This window comes from Antechinus flavipes, chromosome 4 (assembly GCF_016432865.1).
Source record: "Antechinus flavipes isolate AdamAnt ecotype Samford, QLD, Australia chromosome 4, AdamAnt_v2, whole genome shotgun sequence".
Lineage (NCBI taxonomy): Eukaryota > Metazoa > Chordata > Mammalia > Dasyuromorphia > Dasyuridae > Antechinus > Antechinus flavipes.
In genome coordinates, this window is record NC_067401.1 from 424,732,604 (window position 1) to 424,757,422 (window position 24,819).

The following is a 24,819-nucleotide window of genomic DNA, read 5'->3' on the forward strand; positions in this document are numbered from 1 at the left end:
GGTGATACTTGAGTTGTCTCTCAACGGAATTCTAGGAAAGCTCAAAGTTAAAAGTGAGGAAGGAAAGTATGGCAGTGAAAATGGCAGGGAGAAAGTTGATGGGAGTAATATAAGAAGAGCAAACAGGACAGTTGGGCGAGATTGCAGAGTACATGGATGAGTATCGAGTGTAAGTACATAGCAAAACAGGAAGGGGCCAAGTTGTAAAGGGTTTTAAATGTCAAAGGATTTTGTGTTTGATATTAGAGGCAAGAATGAGTCCCTAGTATTTATTAAGCAGGATGGGAACATGATCAAACCTGTGTAGAAAGGTCACTGCAGCAATTGAATAGAAGATGGATTGGAAGAGGAAGAAATGAAGCCAAGAATCCAATTAGGAGGTGGCTGCCATAGTATGGGAAAGAGGTGACCATAGCACTAGAGAAAAGGGAATGTACACAACAGACAGTGAGAAAGTAAATAAGATTTGACAACATACTGGGTATCTAGGGGAATACAAGTGAGAAGCTGAAGATAATTGCATTGCATTCAGGTCCTCCACAATCTGGCCCCATTCCTACCTCATTTCTTCATACACTTTACAATCCAGCCAACTGCAACCCATCTAAGCAGGCCTTATACTCTGCCCTCTCTCCGCCTTTGCTTGGGTTGCACTTGGTGTCCAGAATGCTCTTCCCTTTCTTTCTGTGCCCACTGAATTCCTAAATACTCCTTAAGATCCAATTCAAATGCACAAAGTTCTCACCACACTTGCCCCTTAGATCGTAAGAGTTTTAAAAAGATGCATGAAAGGGAGAGCGCTACAGTTCTCTGAGCCCAAATAGACCATAAATTCCATGAAGACAAGGGATAAAGACAAAGTCTTATCAAAATTTTCTATTTCCATCACTACCTAGTTCAGTGTACACAAAGTAAGGTGCATTTTCCTAAAGATGTACTAGACAGAACCCAAAATCTATTAAGTATAACTGATCCCTCATGGTCCTAAGGCACTTAGTAAATGCTGATCTTGGAGTCCTGCTTCCCTAATATCCAGGGTTTGTAGCCTCTGTTGTGAGTTAACTAGAACCAGGGAGGAAAGAAAGCTCAATGGGAAATTCAGGGAGGCAGGATCCCAAATAGCAGGTGATACTGAAAGCAGAGGCCCTCTTTTGTTTTCCCAGATCCAGGGCAAGCCAAAGTCCCAATTGAGAAAGTAAATCTATTAAGACAAGAGAAACAAGAGGCTTTCAAATTATTTTTGTTATTTTTCTCTTTGTTTCTGTCCCCAAAGATGCACTATGTTGCTCATCACACAATCTTCACGGTCTTGAGCATGTCCGCCAGGATGTATGTGCTATCAAAGCCCTTCCCTGGTCTCCTAAGTGTCCTTTCCAGGGCCTGGGCCATCTCCAGGAGCTCAGGGGTGGCCACCCTGTGCTCGGGCTGCAGCTGGCAGAAGAGGATCTCATTGACCTCGCCCTCGATCTGGCGCACGTAGAGCAGGGGAAAGACCTTCTTGAGTCCCGCCAGCACCGAGTCCTTGAGCCCTGAATCCCGACACACCAAGTTCAGAATGAAGACGCCTTCAGGGAAGAGAAAAGAGAAAGTGGGCAAAGGGGTCTCAGCCCAGAGAGAGAGCGCATTTCATTTGATCTTAACAACAACGCTGGGAGGTAGTGTCAATATTATTATCCCCATTTTACAGATGAGGGAACCGGCAGCAGTGAAGCGACTGCCAGATTCACACAGCTAATAAAGTGTCTGAGACTGGGTATGAAGTCAGCTCTTCCTGAGTCCAGGTCTAACTAGACTCTAGTGAATTAACTGGGACGGAACAATTAGCAAGAGGCAAAAGAACGGCCCCTCCGCAGGATGCAAGAAGGCTCCTGTCTGTGGCCCCAGCCCCCATTCCATTGCCCGTACCTTCTGGAGTCAGGATCCTTTTGACATTCTGCAGAAAAGCATGGTCCACAAAGGCAGGGGGCGGACAGCTCATTCCTACTGTGGGGTCTTTGCTGTCTACGTCAAACATGATGACATCATAGCGAGGCTGTGCTGGGAAGAGAAGATCAGCCCACAGTTAATGGAAACTCTCATCCGGCTACTGGAAGAAGCCTTGAATTCCTGTAACAAATACTCTTTGTATCTGACCTGGGCAAAGGGTGAAGGATGAGAAGGTAATAAGAGGGAAAGGCCACATGGGGAAGGAGATGGTGTTACAGATACCTGCCACAGACAGACTATGTGAATACATTCTAAACAAAGTCTAGGACAGAAAACAAACCAATATACATTGTCGGCATTTCTATATGTTATCAATGAAGCCCAGAAGTGAGAGAAAGAAAGAGAAATCTCATTTAAAATAACTGTTGACAATATAAAATATCTGGGAGTCTATCTGTCAAGACAAACATGGAATTATATGAACATAATTACAAAACACTTTTCATATAAATAAAGTAAGATCTAAACAATTAGAAGAATACCAAGGACTCATGGGTAGGCCAAGCTAACATAATAAAAATGACAATTCTACCTAAATTAGTCTACTTATTCAGTATCATGCCAACCAAAATGCCAAGAAATTACTTTATAGAGCTAGAAAAAATAACAAATAAAAAAATTAATAAAATTCATATGAAGAACAAAAGGTCAAGAATTTCAAGGGAATAAATGGGAAAAAATGCAAAGGAAGGTGGCCTCGCTATATCAGACCTAAATCTATACAAGCAGCAGTTATCAAAACCATTTGGTACTGGCTAAGAAATAGAGTAATGGATCAATGGAACAGGTTAGGTTCACAAGACACAATAATCAAAGTCTATAGCAACATAGTGTTTCATAAACCCAAACTCCTGTTTCTGGAATAAGAATTCACTATTTGACAAAAATTGCTGGGAAAACCAGAAAATATTATAACAGAAACTAGGCACTAGTCAAAACGAGTTTATGATTTAAACATAAAGGGTGACACTCTAAGCAAATCAGGAGAACAAGGAATAGTCTACTTCTGAGATTTGTGGAGAAGAAAGGAATTTATGGCCAAAGAAGAACTAAAGAACATTATGAAATGCAAAATGGATCATTTTAATTAAATTTGTAACATGTTGCACAAACAAAATCAATGCAACCAACATAAGAAGGGAAGCAGAAAGCTGGGAAAAAAACTTTTACAGGCAGAGTGTTTCTGATAAAGACCTCATTTCTAAAATATGTAATTGACTCAAATTGAATACAAGCCATTTCCCAACTGATAAATAGTCAAAAGATATGAACATTTCAGATGAATAAATTAAAGCCATTTCTAGTCATATGAAAAAAAGGCTCTAAATCACTACTGTTTAGAGAAATGTAAATTAAGATAACTGAGGTAACACTTCACATCTTTCAGACTAGCTAAGATGACAGGAAAAGATAATGATGAATATTGGAGGGGATATGGGAAAAATGCATTGTTGGTGGAGTTGTGAAATGATTCAACCATTCCAAAGAACAATTTGGAACCATGCCCAAAGATATCTCAAATTGTGTATGCCCTTTGCCCCAGTATTGTCACTAGTGGGTTCAAATCCCAAAAAGATTATAAAAGAGGGAAATGTCTGTGCAAAATGTCTGTAGAAATCTTTTTTGGAATGGCTAAAAACTAAACTGAATGGATGCCCATAAATTGGGGAATGGCTACATATGGTATATGAAAGTAATAGAATATTATTATTCAATAAGAAATGATGAGCAAACTGATTTTAGAAAATTATGAAAGACTTACATGAACTGAGTGAAGTGAACATAACCAAGAGAACATTGTACAATGTAACAAGATTATGTGACGATAAACTTTGATGGAACTAGGCTCTTTTCAACAATGAGATGACTCAAGGTAATTCCAATAGACATGACAGAAAGTGCCATCTAGATTCAGAGAGAGAACTGTGGAGACTGAATGTGGATCAAAGTAGAATATTTTCATCTTTTTTTGTTACTGTTTATTTGCTTGGTTTTTTTTCCCTTTTGATTTTTTTTTGGGGGGTACAGCATGACAGATATGGAAATATGTCTAGAACAATTACAAATATCTAACATATATCAAGTTGCTTAATGTCTTGAGGAAGAAGGAGGATAGAGAAGGAAAAAAAATTGGAGTACAAGATTTTGCAAAGGCGAATGTTGAAAACTATCTTTGCCAAAAAAAAAAATTAAATTAAAAAAACCTATCTTTGCATGTATTTGGAAAAACAAAATACTATTAAAATTTAAAAAAAAGAAAAAATGGTAGCAAAAAATTGAAATAAAGCCCATGATTTTAGAGGTAACTAGGTGATGTAGTTGATAAAGCACTCAGGAGGTAGAAAGATCTGAATTCAAATGCAGCCACAGTCACTTATGAACTGTGTGACTCTAAGTACATAAGTTACTTAACTTCTCTTTGCCTCAGTTTCTTCATCTGGAAAATAGTAATAATATCTATCACAGGTAAGGGTTGTGATCAGGTAAGAGAAGAAACTGTCTTAAGAACCACAATGCACTGTATGATATAATAATGTTAGCTATCATCATCAATCATTATTTCACTAGTAAAGGGAAAGGTAAGGAGTTCATTCACTCAACCAATGTAGAGCAATATCTAATTTGAACATATAGGTGATTTATCTGAGGGTGGGAGTGGGGAGGCCATTAAGAAATTATACAACCAGCTTAGGGTGTAACAGACTTGAACCTACGTCATCCTGACTCCAAATCCATCTCTCTATCCACTAATTTGTTTCATCTCATAGGAATACTTGTAGAACATGATTTAATCACAATACAACTGAAACTGTTGGGTAAAGGTACTCAGCAAGAGACTATAATGTATAAATGAACAGTTATCTATACTTAAAGGTGCTCAACTAGCTTGGGGATGTAGTACCTTTACATAGAAAATGTTCTAAAATGCAAGTCAATCCACCCTACTTGGTTACTTGAACAACTGTTATCAAGCAAGAAACCTTTATTATGTGCACACTATGTATTGGGCTCCATGCTAAACCCTGGAGACAAAAAGGGGCAAAAACAAGTTCCTGCCCTGCCAAGGAGCTTACAGTCTAATGGGGGAAGACAATAAGCAAATTATATATCTCAGTCAACACTCAACTTTTATCAGATTATCATTCCTAGAAAACAGTGTTAAAGTCAAAAATGCAAATACTGATACTCTCAATCTATAGGAAGTAAGAAGTCAGTTTAGAGAGATCACCAAAAACTAATCTTTCATTAGAGGTGACTGAAAACATACTTTTCTGCTATCAGTTCTTTATAACAAAACATTAATTGTGATATGTGCTTGTCTTGATGCAGTAACCATGAAATAACCCTAGATTACAGAGGCAACACTGGATGAGATGCGGACGAACTGAAGAGGTAATGTCAGAAAACCCCAAGGTAAAAAAGAGCAAAAGGGGAAGCTGTCATGTCTCACCCTCCCTTTTCCATTGCCTCCAAACTGGCAGGAAGATCAGAAGCCCAATAGCATGGGCAGGGGGACCAGGATACTCACTTGGCAACACTAGCACAGAAACTTGGCACTAGCATGGCTGCCAACATGAAAGTGAAAAACTAATAAAATTACATAAATACTTGATGTCATGAAAGTTAAATATACAAATGTTGAGAACTGACTGTCTATACAGGATAATAATTATTAATTATTAACTGAGGGAAGGCAATGAAATTTAGAGGGGTGGAGAAAGCTTCCTGTAGGCTGGATTTTAATTGGGATTTGAAGCCAGGGAGGTCATTAGGTAAGCAGAGGGCTTGAGAAGTTAATGGAAAAGGAAAGGAATGACTGACTCCAACTCTATGAGAAGATGCTAACTTCCACTGGTAGAGGGAGCATCCTTACTAGAAAAAGTCACTAAACCAAAGAAATCACGGATCCAGTCCCTATGTACCCTTGCTTACTGAGTTTGTGACCAAAGGTGAGATAATTTCCAACCACCCCAGTACCAAACAAATCCCTTCAACCCAATCCTTTTACTTGCCCCACTCATGAGAAGCTAAGGGTGATGCCAGGTAGCAGTGACAAATGGCATGTACCAGAGCACTCCCACCCAAAGAGTGAGGGTACATTTCATCTCTCAGAGATCAGATCCTGCTCCCCAACAGAAGGACCCATGACCCAGACAAATACTCTTTGCTTTGTTTAAAGCTCTAAGACTCCTGGGAGTCAACCAACAGTGCCAGTAGCACCAGGGAATGACAGTACAGAAATGCCACATATGTATTTTTTATCACAGCAATGAAGATTTTCTTTTTCATTGCTAGCACAAAGGTGAACCTGAGCCCTGCCTCTCTGGGAATTACCAAATTCCACTTCATAGCAGTTCAATGTAATGATTTTGTTTAATCTCTGGTCTATTCCTTTGTCATTTTCCCAAGAAACATCCCACCCATCTGACCAACAATTCACCTCACTACATAGATTTTAGGGGGCTGGGGTTGGTGGGCTCATCCCTGGCTCAAAATAGAAACCCACAAGCATGGGATGAATGACATGACACTTTTCCTAGCAGGTTAACACTTGAGATCTCTCTCAGCAACCCCACTCCAAGTTTTCTTGTGCCATTACCTTCTCTAGCCAAGGTGGTGACGTAGTCCAGGCCATCGGCAATGTGAACTTTCATGCGGTCACTCTGGGTGAAGCCAAACCAGCGGGTGGCCACCTCGAGCATTGAGGGGTCGATCTCCACAGCATCGATGTGAGACTCCAAGAAGTGATCGTGGATGAAGAGGGGCAGACTGCCGCCACCCAAACCAACCACCAAGAGGGACAGCGCGGCCTCTGAGGTGAGACAAAGAAACATCACTGTGATCTCCACACAGGAAATCTCAGGGGGACAGAATCACTTAAAAGACTTTATATAAACTTATTTATTTTGTTTAAAGAGCAATTGGAAAACAAAAACCATCAGGACCTCAATATTTTGATGGCTTTGTGATCTCTGCAGTGTGTGGGGACCCCCTCCATGGTACAGATGGCAACCCACCCTCACCCTCTCATCCTGGGTAAATCTGTTCCTACTCTCCCAAAAAGTCCTCCCCAGGAGGTGTCCTCAATGTCCCTGGGAAGCCTGACTCCAGACCTCCTCCTGTGGATCATCCTCATTCTGGCCAGTGCCAGCCCATTTCTGCCAGGCATCCACTGCTTAGGGTCAGGCCCTTTAATCCATCTGTCCCATGTAACTGACAGAAGAACCAACACCTGGTTCCCTCCCAAAGAGAGAAGCAGGATTGGGTAATCACGGAGGGCACACAGCCCCTCCCCCCCCAAACAGAACCGCCCTGGGCCCTCCCATCACCGGGGGCACCAATGCTCCCCGGACTACTTGAAGCAGTCAGACTCTGAGGATCAGCGCAGCTCCCTGTACTTGTGGGAGGCAGTTTGAACTCCAGTGACTGTGGACTTCTGTGGCCAGTGTGCTGTAGGACAGGCCTCTGCTTCGTGGAGAAGCTTGGTCCCACAAAGCACTGCACAATTTTCCAAAGACAATCCCAGTTGTTTCCTTCCTCCTGCTCCAATCTAGCCTAGCTCACTATCCAGGACTAGTCTACCCGGGTCTAGAAAAACTGATGGACCAGCTCTGTGGGATGGCCATTCACTGCCTATCACAGTCCGACAAAAGGCATTCTCCATCTATTCAGGTTTTCCTGTGTAGATAGCTAGGCTGAACTCTTGAATAATTATTGATCTCATTTTAGGAAATGCTGCCGTTCAAGGGCTCAAAATGTAAGCTAAAGAGATAGGAATTCAAAAACAAATGACTAATATATGTCAACATTTGGGGTTAATATAAATTTGAGGTTAAAATTACCCAGACACTTATATATATCAGCTTATATATTTTATGTTTAGTCATTGTTTTAGTCTCCTCATAAGCCCATTTGGGGTTTTCTTAGAAATTTTCTTCTGCAGCTCAGTTTTATGTATGAGGAACCTGAGGCAAACAGGGTTAAATGACATGCCCAGGATCACTCAGCTAGAAAGCTGTAAGGAATTCTAGTGAATAAGGAATCTTGAATAAGTCTCAGCCATGTTTTTTGTATAACTTTTTTTGCTTTTATAACTACACTTGTAGTTTTCTGATGGAATGCCAGGGAAGCACACAAGAAGGGTCAGTCATCCTTCTGTGGTGCCTTAATTAATGAGTATCCTTTATTTCAATGTTGTGTTTACCCCAGAAACCTGGCCAGTTCCTGGGGTAAACATAATCACCCAAATATTCTCTTTGGTGGGCCTCTTATCATTGATGGCGCATCCTACAGTTGGAGGTTGCTCTGTCTTAAGAGTCACGTACCAAGTAAGAATATTCAGCATAGTACCTTCTTTATTCTCAGCCTATAAAAACCCCTTAATAAAAAGGGACTTGAAGGATTCAGACTAGAAAGTACTGTAACAGCTTGCCTAACAATGACTCCCACGTGAGACTGAATAGCTGTGACCATGGAGTCTCCCAGCCAAGGAATTTAAATGTTGGTGCTTCTGTAGTGGTGGTGATGTATGTTGTTTAAATGTTTGTTATAGTGTCTTTATGGCTGCCACAATATTTGTTAGCTGTGTATTCCTTTTGTGCTGTGAGTTTCCTCTTCCCTTATGTCTTATTTAAATCAAGGTTCTAAGCAGTAGTAAGCTTGTGCCCACCCCCTTTAAGACTATGCCTGTTGAAATGTGAATTTTGAACTTAGATTAATCCTACAGAAATATCTGAGGTCAGATTTGGCTCCAGGAAGAGGACACTTCCTGACTCTAAGTCCAATGTGCTCTTTTATCCACTGACCTGTGAGCTGTCCACCAGTTTATGTACATCTTTCTCAGAAAGACACACAGAAACTTGGTACAGCTCTGAACATGTGTTCCTTAACCTAGATGATGTAATGTTTTAAAATCATAATCTTCTTTATAAAAGAAGAAATGAAAAGGTATTTAATTATTCACTATGTGCTAAAACTGTGCCCAGATAGCAACACGCTGGTTAACAAAATGTGCAAATATTTATGAGGACAAAGGATCTGAAACTGGCACAGATAAACCCTAGTAGGGAAAAACTCCCTCCATTGATAAGAATCAACAACTTCTCTCTAACTTTTGTTCTTGGAGAGTTCTCTGGGCCCCTCTGTATTAAGACTTGCCTATGATCACAAGATAGTATGTGTCAAAAGCAAGCCTTGAATCTAAGGCCTCCAGACTGGAATGTCTGCTCCTCTCCCTAGAAGGAGCTTTACCTGGCTATTCCCTCTACAAATTCAATGTTTTTGTGGATCTCTGCTTCTCACCTGGAAGCATCTCTGGGTTTTTCAGCAAGGCAAGCCCAGCAATCATAGCCTTGTGGTGTTCACAGCACAGAAAACCCTTGTCAATGGGCTGACTCGCAGGCCCAGGAGGGTTCTCTGGAGCATCTGCTGGCCGGAGTTTCTTCTTATCCTTTTTTCTCTTCTTTTGGGCTAAGACATAAGAGTGACAGTCAGTCAACAAACTTTTACTGAGTACTCACTACCTACCAGGCAAGTGGAGAGGCTGCAAAGAAAGGCAAAAACCAGCCCTCTAATGGGAGACAACATATGAAAGACACATACAGAGTACAGAAAGATCGTCTGAAAAGGAAAAACATTAGCAGCTGGAAGCTTGGGAAAGGCCTCCTGCGGAAGGTTGGATCTGAGCTGTATCTTGAATGAAACTAAGGAAATGAAGAGCTAAACATTAGGACAGAACAGCACAAGGGCCAACGTAACAGGATCAGATGAGGCAGGAAGGTGCTTTAAATGACAGAGTTTATATTTGATCTTGGTAATAACTAAAAGGGAGCCCCTAGAGTAGGTGGGAACATGACTGGCCCTACACAAGCAGTCGAGAGAGGAGACCTGAAGCCTAAGACCAAAGAGGAGGCTCCTCATGCAGTCCCCTGGGAGGTGAGTCCAATGCAAGAAATGCAGCCAAGGCATAAATGATGATTCTAGGCCAAAGAACAGATACATGGGTGAGTGAGAGGAGAGAATCAAGGATGACACAGAATTGTGGGCAACCCAGAAGATGTGGGGCCCTTGACAGTAACAGAGAGGTCATGAATGGCAGGGATGGGAGGAGAGAGGAATTCTGTTTTAAACATGTCAAGTTTTTGATGCCTATGGGAAATCCAGCTTGAGAACCAAAAAAGAGATGGCTGCAGCTCAACAAAGAGATGGGACCAGACAGGTGGCTGAAGGTCTGCTTTGGGAAACTTCTCTTGGAAAAGGGAAAGGCAGCAACTCATGTGCTATTCTCAGTGAAAACTAGTTGGGGAGCTCCTCCACTAAAGCCAAAGGCTGGCTTGGGACAATCGAGGTACCGTGGCAAATAGTGACTGCTGGGGTCTACAAAATGTCAGTTTGTCCCCCTCCTTGTTCAACCATTTCAATCGTGAACAACTCTTCATGACCAACTGGGGGTTCCCTCATCAGAGGCACTGGAATGGTTGCTGTTTCCTTCTCCAGCTCATTTCATACACAAGGAAACTGAGACAGACATGCAGCTAGGAAGTGTCCGAGGACAGATTTGAACTCATGAAAAGGAGTCTTGCCAATGCCAGGCCCAGGCTCCGTCCACTGTACAGCCTTGCTTCCCCCAACTGCAGAAGGGTCTCTGCACCATCATATGAGGACTCTGCCTGCTGGCTACAGCACCAGCGGGTACAGGGGGTTACAGGGTCAGAAACCAGACGACACAATTGCTGGTCTGCGTACTTCCCTTCTCAGCTGGGATCACATTCCTGTGGGGTTCCCATGTCCTCAACAAGGTCTCTGTGAACCAGGAAGGAGCAGCCTCCTTTTCCTCATTTTAGAGGTGATGAAATGGGAATAATTCAGAGTCCAGTGACCTAGCTGAAGAGAAAAAGCCAAAAAGCTCTAAAAGGAAAGAGGTTCTTTTTGTAGTTTTGTTTTTCAACTAAGATTTTTTTAAAAACAATTGTCTCCTGAGACCTGAAACTGAACCATAAGGAGAATGTTTCAACTATACTAAAAAGGAGGGACCGCTTCTGGGGAAGCTACCAAATGGCCAACAGGAGATGTGAAAATTATTATTTGAAAGTGGACTGGGTGAAAGCCCAAGACTTGTCACAAGCATCCTTACATCAAAACAACAGCAAATACATGACTATGAAGAGTTCTTAAGATTTTTTTTTCCCCCCAAAAGTTCCCTTGGATGACCCAGATATAGGTCTGTGTGATATAGCAAAAAGAAAACTTTTTCATTAGGAAATCAAGTCACTAAATTCCATTTCTGGGATTACTACAAAACAACTGACTCTGAAGGAGTAAGCTGCCTATTGTATGAAGTATTCAAGCAGAGGAGGTAGATGTTACAAAATAATATCCTGCATTAGAGCAACAGAATAGGTGACCTCAATCATCTCTTCCAAATCTACAATTATACAAATTGGAGGTTAATAAAATGTAGATAGAGGGGAGGGAAAAAAAAGGGAAATAAGTCACAAGAGATCAGTGAGATGATATGTTACCTGGAGAAGAAGCATTGTAACATTAATTTCCTCTCAATACTTGTTAACCAATCAGAACTGACTGCCACCCTCTGGAACACCCACTTTTCCCATGGGCCCCTGAGCCCACTGCTATTCTAGTATTATTAATAAAATGACTAATTATCCAGAAAAAAAGTGAAACAATTTTCTTTCTTTTTTTGTGAACTAATAACTCTGCTTTTCATTATGACTGAGAAGTCCTTTGCTAAAGATCAGAGTAAACAGGACCATCCTGATCTTTTATCACCTGGATTCAGGACAAGGAAAAAACCTTGAAATGTTACTTTTTATTCTATCCCACAAATTCACTCCTAACCCTCTCCAATCCATCCCAATCCCACAGGTATGCTGGGCCCACCCTCATCCCACCATCCTGGCCATGGGACTCCTACCTCTATTAGGTGTATCAGTCAGCAGCCTGGCTTCTGACTGCACCACATTCCTGTTGCTGAGAAAGATCAGACGTCGGAAATAGCGCTTGTCATTCCCCTGCACGTCCTCAATGACATAATCACCACTCAAGGAGCTACAGTCTCGATGCTGAATGGTCCGGACCCCAATGTCCCCACCAACAGACAAGAAAGGCACCTGAAGGTAAAACAGGTAAAAAAAATTAAGGCGGTTCACAAGACCAAGTTACCCCAAAAAAGTCAGAGAGACAGTCTACACTTTTTGTATATATATGTGAGAACGGTGAAAGGGGAGAGAGTAGAGGAAAATATAGTAAAAGACTATTAATTTGCTTAACAGAGTTTAATGGTTTGATTCAATGTTAGCAGGATTATGGAGAAATACAATTATTTTTGGAGATATTATTATCATGGAGAAATAACATTATTATTAACACATTATTACAATAGTGGTAGAGTTGAGAATTGGTGTAATCTTCTCTCTACTCACATAACCAACAGTGCCAGCTTCAGGGATTATCACCTCTCACCTATATTACAGTGAAAAGTTCCTAATCAGATCCCTCAATTCCAATTTCTCTTGCCAAAATAATTTTCCTAAAGTACAACTTTTGGGGGGTTTTCCCCCCATAATCAAGGACTGCTTCTTGACTTTAGAAGAAAATACAAACCCATCCTGGCATTTAAAGCCTTTCCCAATCTGACTGGTCCAGCTGATTGTTTTCAAGCTTTCAATATATATTACTCTCCTTCAGTCACTCCTATTTTGTTATTCCCTGAATTCCTCATTCTATCTCAGCCACTACACCTGTAATATATGCACTTCTACTTCACATCATAGCCTTAGAATCCACAGTCTCTTTTAAGGTTCCTCATATGTGCCTCCTTTAAGAAACTTCTGCTACCTCTCTCAGTGATTAGCACTTGTTTCCTCATCAATTGATGATGTATACAATTATTTGACAAGATGGTTCCATACTAGGAATAAAGGATGACAGGAAGAAGGATAGACTACTCCACTGGTTCCCTTAAGATATCAGGAGAAAGCCAGGGAGACCTCCAAAGAAAGAGTAACAGCTGCAGAAAAAATGTACTGAAAGAGAAGTGATAGGAGCTGCACTTTAAATGAGCTTGTGGCTGTTCAGTCATTCAGTTGTGTTCAACTCTGTGTTGGCAAAGATACTGCAATGGTTTGCCATATTCTTCTCTTAAACAAGTTATTACAACTGTAACTGAATATTATTCCACAATTTATCATATATAAATGTATGTATTTGTATGTGTGTGTACATATATTTACATGTATATATAGACACATGAGCCTATCGATACATATCTAAATATTACATGTGTGTATAGATATTCTCTATTTTATATGTTTATAAATACACACACACACATATATATATATATATATACACATCCAGATATACAGATATACACATATAAATGTAAATTATGTCTTGCCACTTGACAAACTAAAGAAAATACAGAGTTATTATATTTGAGTGCCAGAATAAAAAAATTTTTTTTGTAAATAAAAAGAATGCAAAAACACCTCCAGCCTCCATGACTCAAACTCCAAGATTCTTCAGGGCAAGTCTTTATGAGTTTCTGTGGATAAAACATCCAAGGTCTAACATGCTCATTTTTTCACTTCTCTTCAACCTCTCCCAATCTACGAGAAGCTCTCTGGTTACCCACAAATTTACCCTATGTCTCCCCTCTTCCTTTAATTCCTCTACCTCCCATTAGCTAGTGCTCACTGTCTCCCCTCCCTATGCTGGTCCTGTATCCTTTTCTCTTCTCTCGCTATTCCATTTCATGTGTTCATCTTATAAGCTTCCATGGAATCAACTCATCTCTATGCAAATAATCTAAAGAGCGCTCCATCCAGCCCTGACCTCTCTCCTGAACTGCAGTCTCCCATCGCCAGATGCCCACTGTACATCTACAAATGGATGTCCTACGGACATGGGTCAAAACAGAATTCTCCATTTCTGCCCTCACCCCAAAAACAGGTTCCCAAGCCAGGGAATTCATGCCACATAGCCCATCTCCCACCTTTCCTTCTGACCCACCATGACAGCCACCGCACAGCCTGCCTCCCCGCTCCCCTAATCCTCCCCTCAGTCGACCCAACCTGAGTGTCCAATCACCTTCCAATCCCCTCATTCTCCTCCCCTTCCCCAACCACCAGGAGCTCGGGGACAATCGCCTTTGGGTGTTCCTTTAATGCTCTCTATCGCTCTCTCCTCCACAAGACCCTCTTTTCTCTGGGTTCCAGCATCCCGTCTCCCTCTCTGACCCCTTTTTCTCTATCTCCTTTGCTAGATCTTTCTCCAGGCTGTGTCAGCTATTTGTGGGTATCCTAGAGGGCTCTGCTTAGACCCTTTTTCTCCTCTCCCTCTACCACACTTCACTTGGCAATCTCTTCAGCTCCCACTGATTTAGTTATCATCGGCAGGCTGACGACTTTCGAACCTACTTATCCAGCCCCCAAACCTCCGTCTTGTTATCTCCAGGTGTCTGTAAGACACCTCTAACTGCAGATCATGCTTCAACTCAATGTTCCAAAACCTCACTCAGCGTCATTCTCCCCAAACTCTACCCTTCCACACTCTTCCTATTTCTAGGTCCAGGTGTTCTTGCTATTATGCAACCTAGCTACCAACAACTAGGCCTAAAATCCAAAGAAATCAAAGAATGAAGAAAAGGTCCCACATATACAAAAAAATTTACAGTACCACTTTTTTCAGTGACAAAAAACCACAAACTAAAAGGATGCCTATCAATTAAGAAACATCAAAACCACTCATGGTATATGAATAGAATGGAATACTATTGTGCCATAAGAAGTGACTAAGAGACAGTTTCAGGGAAATCAGAAGTGATGCACAGTATAGTGATTGGAATTAGGAGACCAACGTATATAATATCAACACTGTAAATCGAATAGTTTTGAAAGACAGCCATCTGATAAACGCCATGGCCAAAGCACATTTCCCATTTCCTGACAAGAGAAGTGATAAACACAAGATAGAGAATGAGACATACATTTTTGACTATAGCCAAAGTGAAGACCTGTTTTATTTAACTATGCTTATTTGTTACAAAGCTTTGTTATGTTTTTTAATTGAGTTTCAGAGCAGCAAAGGAGAATAAAAACGGCAGGGAGAGGGAGGAAAGGGGAAAGAAGAAAACAGGGTTATTTTAGCTATTAAAAAACTGAACAGAAGAGATCAGACAGGATTAGGAAGACAAGGACAAGCAGGACAGCTTTGAAACTAAAGTGTGGAACACATCCAGCCATTCTGGAGAGTAATTTGTAACTATGCTCAAAAAGTTATCAAACTGTGCATACCCTTTGATCCAGCAGTGTTTCTACTGGGCTTATACCCCAAAGAGATACTAAAGAAGGAAAAGGGACCTATATGTGCCAAAATGTTTGTGGCAGCCCTGTTTGTAGTGGCTAGAAACTGGAAAATGAATGGATGCCCATCAATTGGAGAATGGTTGAGTAAATTGTGGTATATGAACGTTATGGAACATTACTGTTCTGTAAGGAATGACCAGCAGGATGAATACGGGGAGGACTGGCGAGACTTACATGAACTGATGCTGAGTGAAATGAGCAGAACCAGGAGATCATTATATACCTCAACAACGATACTGTTTGAGGATGTATTCTGATGGAAGTGGATCTCTTCGATAAAGAGAGCTAATTCAGTTCCAACTGATCAATGATGGACAGAAGCAGCTACACCCAAAGAAAGAACACTGGGAAATGAATATAAACTGCTTGCATTTTTCTTTTTCTTCCCGGGTTATTTATACCTTCTAAATCCAATTCTCCCTGTGCAACAAGAGAACTGTCCGGTACTGCACACATATATTATATCTAGGATATACTGTAACCTATTTAACATGTAAAGGACTGCTTGCCATCTGGGGGAGGGGGTGGAGGGAGGGGAAAAATCGGAACAGAAGTGAGTGCAAGGGATAATGTTGTAAAAAAAATTACCCTGGCATGGATTCTGTCAATAAAAAGTTATTTAAAAAAGAAAGAAAGAAAGAAACTAATGTGTGCAATCAATTATCTAATTCTGAAAAGAAATGCAAGCTGTATAATGGAGATGCTGGACTTCATTCACAATCTTCTTTTTCTCCTTTTCATATATATGTTAAAAATGTTCTTCTTTAGCAACTTAAAAAAATAACCCACCAAATGACCCCTTGATTTTCTGTTCCCGTCCAGTAAGAAAAAGCCATGCTCTAACCACAACATCCGGAGCTTCCCAGGAAGAATTCCTAACTGGCAACTAAAAGACCTTAATCCCAAGGTCTGGCCAAGAAAGACAAATGAGCTGTTTTTTGAAACAAGACAGTCTACAAAGCAGAGTAACAGACCAGATGTCTGGATACCTGGATTCTAGTTCTCGATTCTACCATTTATTGCACCCCAGTTTTGTGTAGAGACACAAATCCTTGCCTCTATATTCATCCATTACTCATAGTGAAGATGGGCCAGGATGGCACAAAAATGTTCAAACCCTAATCATGACCAATGGTCAAGCTTTCCCCAACAAGTTCAGAAATGCTAACCTGAAGTACATATGCTTGAGGTGAGTTTTGCGTAAATCCCTTCCCACCCTTGGATGGCAGTGACCAAAAATGTCAGAAAATGAATAAAAAATAAAAAAATAGTATGGGCTGATTTAATGTACAAATTGGACCAAGGGCTGTTATATGGATGTAAAACTAGAAAGAGACTCAAGAATTACCTAATCCAATCCAATCCTCTTAACTGAAAAACACAGAAAGTGGGGGTCAAAGTACCTTAAGCCTCAATGACTTGCCTAAGGTTACACAGGCAGTCAGTGGCAAAGGCTGGGCTTGGACCCACATGCCCTGATGACATGCTCACCCTCCTATCACTCTGTCAAAGCATCACCTCTGAGAAGACAGGGGAAGGCGCTGTGTGAACCTTGCTGAGGCAGCACGGTCTCCCAGGGGAAGGGCAGGGCCCCTCTCTGGGCCTCTGGGCCGTGGCAGCAACATTACCTGCTGCTGGGCTGGCAGCCCTGGCGGTGCCAGCTCCATGACTTTCCCTGACAGCTCGGCCTGGATGCTGTCCATGCCTTGGTACTGCTGGTCCCTGTGCAGGGCCACTGTGATCAGTCGCCTGAAGCCCGCACTGGCTGCCAGCTGCTTCCGACCTTCCTCCATGCCAAACAGCCACTCTGTCTCTCGGCCCTGGGGAACTGTAAGAAAAGGCTCCGTGTTAGGGGTACCAGGGACAATGTTTACACCTGGGGCCAAGGCTTACCCCCAAAGACATGGCCCAAAATGGAACCTGCCTTGGGAAGCAATGCAGCCTAAGAAACTCTGCTGCTGTCCCCCGCTTCTGAACCAGGCCAAAATTCTAAACTACACTGAAAGAAGGGGGCAGGGATTGGGACAGAGGGGTGGCAGCTATTGCTCCTGTATATAGGGCCTCAAACTAGTCTAAGTTAGGATTGGTGGCTCTGTGCCTCGACCACTCATGCACCTGGCATAATCTCACACTAGTAACTAAATCCAATTAAATCTTCTGTTCTCATACAGCCACACATTCACTCACTATTCTTTCTATGTTAGGAATACCATCCATCCCTTTGCTTGCTTACTGAAGGCTTACCTAAGTGTTTAAAACCCAACTGAGAAAAGAACCCCCTTTTCGACAAGAACTTTTTGGATAATAAAAAAGCAATCTTGTCACAAATTAGCATTATGCCAATATTTTGACCTGGAAATTAAACATCATAAAGGTCATATAAAATAACTGGGAGAGAACAAGATCAGGGAATTTTTATAGCCATGGCTAAGAAGTAAAGCCTAAAGCAAATAAGGAATAGAGATGGTTAGAAAAGATAAAACAAATTATTTCAATTATATGAATATCAAAATGTTTTTGTACACAGAAAAATAATACTAGTAGGAAAAGGAGGAACTGGTCAACTAGGAAAATTAACTCTGCATAAAATATGACATCCAAAGTATATAAGCAAATAATAAAAATACTTAAGACACAAAGCCATTTCCCCAAAGAAAAACAGTCAAGGGATAGAAATGGTATTTAAAAGAAGAAATGAAGACTATTAGCAATCAGTTGATAATAAGTATTTATTAAGCATGTATTACGTTCCTGATAAAAGGCTAAGTGGTGGGGATACAAAGTTGAAATTGAAAGTCTGTCCTTAAGGAACATACATCCTAATGAGAGAGACAGCTTATAATTAACAGAGATATATACCAAATACATAATGGATAGATGTAAGAGATGAAAGATCAATTATGGGGGGAAGACATTAATAGCTGAGAATACATAGGAAGGTTTCCTTGCCAAAATCAGAATTGAGTTAAGTCTTGAAGGAAGCCAAAAATTCTAAGGGGCAGAGATGAGGAGGGACAGCCACCACAAAGGTGTGAAGAAAAGGATGGAGCATCCTGTGAGAAATAACAAGTAAGCCAGTGGGACTGGACCATGGAGTTTACGGAAGATACTAATGGATGAACAAAGTACAGGAAGATATCAGATTGTAGTTTAAATCAGAATCATTCATATTGGATCCTTGTAGTGAGAGCCACTAGAGTTTATTAAATAGAGAGGTGGTATAGTCAGAACTTGAGCCTTAGAAAAATCACTTAGGTTGCTGTGTGGAAGATGGGATTGTTGTAGGGAGAGAAGAGGCACAGACTCTAAAATAAAGAGGTTCCTACAATATTTCTGGAGAAAGTGATGCTAAATAATGCGGGAAGAAAAGAGGGAATAGATCCAGGGTGATTGTAGAAAATGAAACTTGATTTTGTAACTGATTGTATATTGGGGTAAAAGGGAGTAAGAAGTCAAAGCTGTGAGACTTAGTTTGAGGCAAAATGGTAGTGCCTCCAAGGACAATAAGGGAATTTGGAAAAAGAATCATTTTAAGGGGAAAGATGAGTTCTAGTTGGGAATATATTGAGTTTGAGATCCCTACAGGATATTTAAGAGGGAGGCCCAAACTGGCTCTACAGATCTGGAAACCTTCTGCATAGTGATAATAGAACCCAGGGCAACTAATCAGATGCTATCAGAAATCAAAAGTGAGATACCATAGAAAAGTAAGAAAATTCAGAACAGAATCTGGGGAAGCAATCACAATCAAAACAAAGTGACCTAAATGAAAATCCAGCAAAGTAGAATGAGAAGTAGCAGCCAACAGTGAGGAAGAAAACCAAAAGAACTAAGTCATACAAACAATTTCAAAGAATGATCGAAATTACTACTAAAAAAATCTCTTAGGTTCTACTTCATACCCAGAAAACTGGCAAAAATATCAAGGGAATAATCAATGTTGAAGGGACCTTGCTGATAGCGCTCTATGTGTCGATACAACCACTTTGTTATTATAAAAACAAAGTGACCAAAACAGCCATACCATTGACCTCAAAGATTCCACTAAATATGGTACTGCAAAAAGAAAGCCTCCATATACACCAACATACAGGGCATTCCCAAAGTCTCAGAGCAGTTTTAAGACATTAAAGCTTTTAAATTATTTAAGTTAAGACTTTGGGGTACACCCTACATGTACATATGATGGAACTTTCTGTGATGGCAAAGAACTGGAAACAAAGTAGATGCCCATTGATTGGGGAACAGCTAAACAAACTTTGGTACATGAACTTAATAGAATATTAACTAGCATGCTGTGAGAAACAACAAATATGAATACAGAGAAACAAGAACCTATACAAAAGGAAATAAAAAGCCTAGAAAATAACACACATAATAACTATAGCAATGTAAATGGAAAGAACCACAAAAAAATCAAAACTAACATTCTCAAAGCTCAACATAGCCCACTGGTAGAACACTGCTTAGAATTTTTTTTTTGATTAATTGGTTTTACTTTTTATTTAAAAGTAAAACTTTTTATTTAAAAAATCCTTGTTACAAGAACCCTATTTACACCCAGATTTCTCACAACAATTTGCTTTCTAACTTGCACTTAGTTCTAATGTAACATTGTGCATCTAAACTGATTGTTATGTTTTTTTAATTCTCCAGACTAAACTAAACCTCATATGGGCAGGGCTTTTGGCTTATCACAACTCTGCATTCCTACCAGTCTTATACCTAGTAGAATGTTGTGTATACAGTAAGCACCTGATAAATGTCTGTTGCTGTTATCTTTCTATACATACCTCATGTCTACGTTAAACTCAAACTCAATTACTCACCATGAGCAAAAGCCCACAGATCCTCACTAGAATTTTCCTTCCTCCACCCCTGCATGAAAATCCTACTTATTTGTCAAATTCTACTTCCAGGACCATTCCCATTCATTCCTAGATGGGAACAGTCTCTCCTCTTGACCCTGGTTTGAATCTCTCTGTTGGCAAGATTGTACAATGATGGAAAGAGGATCCTTCACAGAATGAAGAGGTAGGAACCCTGGGTTTGAATCCCAACTCGGATAAGGCTTTGCTACTTACCTCACAGGGCTAATGTGAAGAAAACACTCGGCAAACCTTAATAGGCATTATGTAAATATGAATTATTATTATTCTACTGCTGGAAACACTGGTCTGATCCTCCTTCAGAAGAGAAGTTTCCTGAAGAGAGAGACACTGCCTCTATCCAGAGGATCTTAGTGTGGTGCATGAGAGCTCCGTCTGGATGGAAGGGGCCTCAGAAGTTTTGTCCAATGTCTTTAACTCACAGATGAGGAAGTGAAGCCCAGAGATTTAGTGACCTCCTGAAGGTCATTTGAGGGCAAATGGCATAAGAAGAATTTGAATCCAGGTCCTCTTGCTTCAAGTCCAGCACTCTTTCCTTTGTAGTAATTTGTAGCCATTTATTGTGCTTCATTAAGTGTTCAACAATTATTTGTCATAACAACAAAACGAATGAATGAAAGTCAGAAGATACAATAAATGGAATACTGGGCCTAGAATCAGGAAGACCCAATTACAAATATAGCTTCAGGCACTTTTTTAGCAGGGTGAGCCTGGCAATGACTTAGCCTTTTCTTTAAAATAGGGATAACTTCTCAGTGTTCTTGTAAAGATAAAATGAGATGTTTGCTACATGCTCTGCAAACCTTAAAGTGCTACAGAAATGAGAGCTATTATTATTATTATTATTATTATTTACTCAGCTTCCTTAAATACTTTATAAACGCCTAATAAAACAATGAATGAATACAGGGTTACTGTTTTCAAATAAAGAAAGAAAATGTAACGGACTGGAGCTTTCCATCTTTACAATGCGGTGTGACCTAGAGCAAGCCACTCGATATTTACAGGCTTCAGTTTCCTCATCTGTAGAATAAGGAAGATGGCCTACATGGCATCCTTAGATCTTTTGATCCAAAGAGACCAAGCCACATTTCCACCCCTGCCTAAAGGACCTAGAGCACCTCATAATCTGGCCTGAGTCTATGCTGAACTGGCTCCTTCAATCCTATTTTATTGTAAAAGAGCACAAGTAATCAATTCATACATGTCCCCAACAATCCAAGCCCCACTTTCTTGAAAACCAACCCAATTAGGAACAATAGGAAAGGATCTCAACTCACTGATGAAAATGGCAAAATGATTGTCTCTGGACAGCTTCACAGTGGGGGTGTCCACAACATGCAGGGTGTAGCGTGGCTGCCCGCTGCTCCCATCACATAAATCCAGGGACACACTTCCAGGCCCAGTCTTTCGATTCAACTGGCTCCTCAACCAGGCATACCGCTGCCGCTCTCGCACGGCTTCTGCCAGCCGCTCAGTGTTCTCCAGCCGGACAGGTTTGCCTTGTTCCTGAGCACACAACTCAAGGATCTGAAGGGCAGAGCCAGAAACTGGCCTGAATTTGGTCATGATGAAAGCAAAAACAGGCAGGGAAAATTGTGGCTCTGTTTCTGATGTCTGGTTCTGGCTGCTGGTCACTTGGTGCACCCTTACCATCCACCCTTCTCTGGAGAAATAGCCCACAATTTTCTTCAAAATGTGAGTTTGGGCCAGGGAGATGCATAGATATCGGCCTCCCACCTGCAGCACCCGGGCCACCTCTGCCAGCATTCTGTCCACCTTTTCTAGAGTTTTCTCTTCCTCATCTGTCAGGACCGCATCCAGGGTGCCTTTGTCCAACACCACCTGAAAAGAGGAATCATTGAACTCCATCTTCGTCATGTCCATCTGCAGGAAACTCATCTGGGGTCGCTTGCTAGCATTTCGTTCTTTCATCTGCTTGATGACCACCTCACTGATGTCAATGTTCACAATATCTGGGTAGCCCACATCATAAAGCTGTTCGCTCAACTCTGAGTTACCACATCCAACCACCAGCACCTAGAAAAGGCAAAAAAGAGGGCTCTTCTGAGAAAACACCTACCAAGGGGAAAATCTTTTCAAGTGAGAAGTGAATAATGGTTAGCACCCTTTGGCATCATGGAAAAGAAACTGTCTAAGGATTCTTAAATTAACAGGGCTTAATCTTGTCTGTACTGTTTAAAACTAGAGTTTACTTCCAGGGAACAGAAACATAATTATATTATGTCATTTGATTCTTACAATAACCCAGGAAGATAGATGTTATTGTTATCCCAATTTTACAGATAAAGAAACTGAGGCAAGCAGGCATTAGGTGGCTGGCCAAGGGACACACACAGCTATTAAATTTGAGATCACATCAGAACTCAGGTCTTTTACACAAACTGATGCTAAGTGAAACGAGCAGGGCCAGGAGAACATTATAGACTTCAACAACAATACTATATGATGACCAATTCTGATGGACCTGGCCATCTTCAGCAATGAGATGAACCAAATCAGTTCCAATGGAGCAGTAATGAACTGAACCAGCTACAACAAAAGAACTCTGGGAGATGACTATGAACCACTACATAGAATTCCCAATCCCTATATTTTTGTCCGCCTGCATTTTTGATTTCCTTCCCAGTACAATATTTCAGAGTCCGATTCTTTTTGTACAGCAAAATAACGGTTTGGACATGTATAATTATTTTGTATTTAATTTATACTTTAACATATATAACATGTATTAGTCAACCTGCCATGTGTGGGAGGGGGTGGGGGGAAGAAGGGGAAGAATTGGAAGAAAAGGTTTGGCAATTGTCAATGCTGTAAAATTACCCATGCATATATCTTGTAAATAAAAAGCTATTAAAAAAAAAAAATCAGGTCTTCCTGATTCCGGGCTCTGATCTCATGACTTGTTCATTCCCATTCATCCCTAGTTGGGGACATTTTCTCCTCTTGACCTTAGGATCCTGGTTTGAACCTATCACACTGTTGGGGAGCAAAATAAAGGGAGTAGAGCAAGTTGATCAATAAACATTAATTAAGCCCCTACTTTGTGCCAATACATGTACAGAATGAAGGAAAGGGAGAATAAGTATCATTCAGCACCTATGAGGTGCCAGATTCTGTGCTAAGGATCAGGGGTGCAAAAGGAAGGCAAAAGACTGCCCAATGCCTGCTCTCAAGAAGCTCAAGATCTAATGGAAGGAGACAATCAACTCAACCAATTCAGTGGGTATAAATTACTCAGTGCCTACTAGGTACTAGGTTCTGCGGTAAACACTGAGGGGAAGCGTGAACAAGCATTTATTTAACACCTACTGTGTGTGCTAAGGACCAGGGACACAAAAGGAAGGCAAAAGTCAGTGCCTGCTCTCAAGGAGCTCATAATCTAAAGGACGGAGACAATTCATGGATATTTATTAAGAGATTGCTGCACTGGAGGAAGCGTGCTAAAAGGAGGGGATGGGAGTAAGCATTTATTCAGCACCTCCGAGTTACCAGAAGCCGTGTTAAACAATTGAGGGGAAGGGTGAACAAGCATTTATTTAGCACCTACAATGCTGTATTAAGTGCCCAGAATACAAAGGTGATGTCTACCTCGGGAAGCCCCCAGTCTCACAGGAGGCCACGTACCTAATTTCCAAGGGCCCCTCAGTCTCTACTTCCCAAGCTCCCAGGCATTAAGCAGAAAAGCGGCAGGATTCCCCCTCTTTCTTCCCCCCCCCCAATAATTCTCCAGTAAATAGCAAATACCAGGCCTAACGCCTGAGGCTCTGGATGAAAAGAACATGGAGAAAAGATCAAAGCGAGGAGGCGGTGCGTCTCGGGGGCTGGGGCTGGGCTGCAGGCGGGTGCCCCGGGGCGGGGAGAACAGGAGGGTGAGGTGGGCGCGCGGGGGTGAGGTGAAGGGGGCGGCCCTTCCCCTACCTTGTCCTTGGCCTTGATGTATTTGTGCAGCACGCCGCAGAGGTCCAGGTAGCTCCCGTACCACTCGAAGGTTTTCTTCCCCCGCTGCTGAAAGAACTTCTCCCAGTAATCCACAGACCCGAATTCCTTGGAGCTTTTGGGCAGTAGATTCATGTTCCCGGACCAGCCAGCTGCGTGGCTGAGAAGGATCCGCGGTTCTCCGACGGCACCCGGAGGCTGACCTCAGGGCCGTGCAAGCAAAGTTGGGGGAACTGTCTTTTCCCAAAGATAGGCTTCTCCTCCGGATTCTCTCTTCCCACGAAGAGCGACTGGGAACCCGAGACTAAGCTCAGATCACTGACCGCCAGGGACACACATGCTCCGAGTCTCCCTCCCCGATCCCGGCCGCACTTTCTCAGAACTCGATTTTAGAACCTTGCAACTCCTTCCGGGTTCGCCGCGTCGCGATTGGTCGGTTAGCCGGACCAACATGGATTCTCATTGGCTAACTATGTTCCTTTTCCGGCATCTCATTGGCTCCGCCGCCTTTCCTCTCATTCGGCAGTTTAGGGAGAACCGGTTAAGTAAGTGATTGACAGCCGCTGGGGTGAGGGCGGGGCTTGTACTGTCAATTC

The 24,819-nt window shown here is 41.6% G+C and overlaps 1 protein-coding gene across 1 annotated transcript; it reads right to left on the bottom strand.

The window, feature by feature from the left end:
• Positions 1-1,227: 1,227 nt before the first annotated feature.
• Positions 1,228-24,613, bottom strand: METTL13 (methyltransferase 13, eEF1A lysine and N-terminal methyltransferase). Its single transcript, XM_051998951.1, has 8 exons — positions 24,206-24,613; positions 21,544-22,303; positions 17,003-17,202; positions 11,921-12,116; positions 9,289-9,456; positions 6,587-6,799; positions 1,906-2,037; positions 1,228-1,565 (listed from the first exon to the last, which is right to left on the bottom strand). The coding sequence occupies exons 1-8, from the start codon at positions 24,356-24,358 to the stop codon at positions 1,291-1,293; spliced, it is 2,097 nt and encodes a 698-aa protein (XP_051854911.1). The 5' UTR covers positions 24,359-24,613; the 3' UTR covers positions 1,228-1,290.
• Positions 24,614-24,819: the final 206 nt, after the last annotated feature.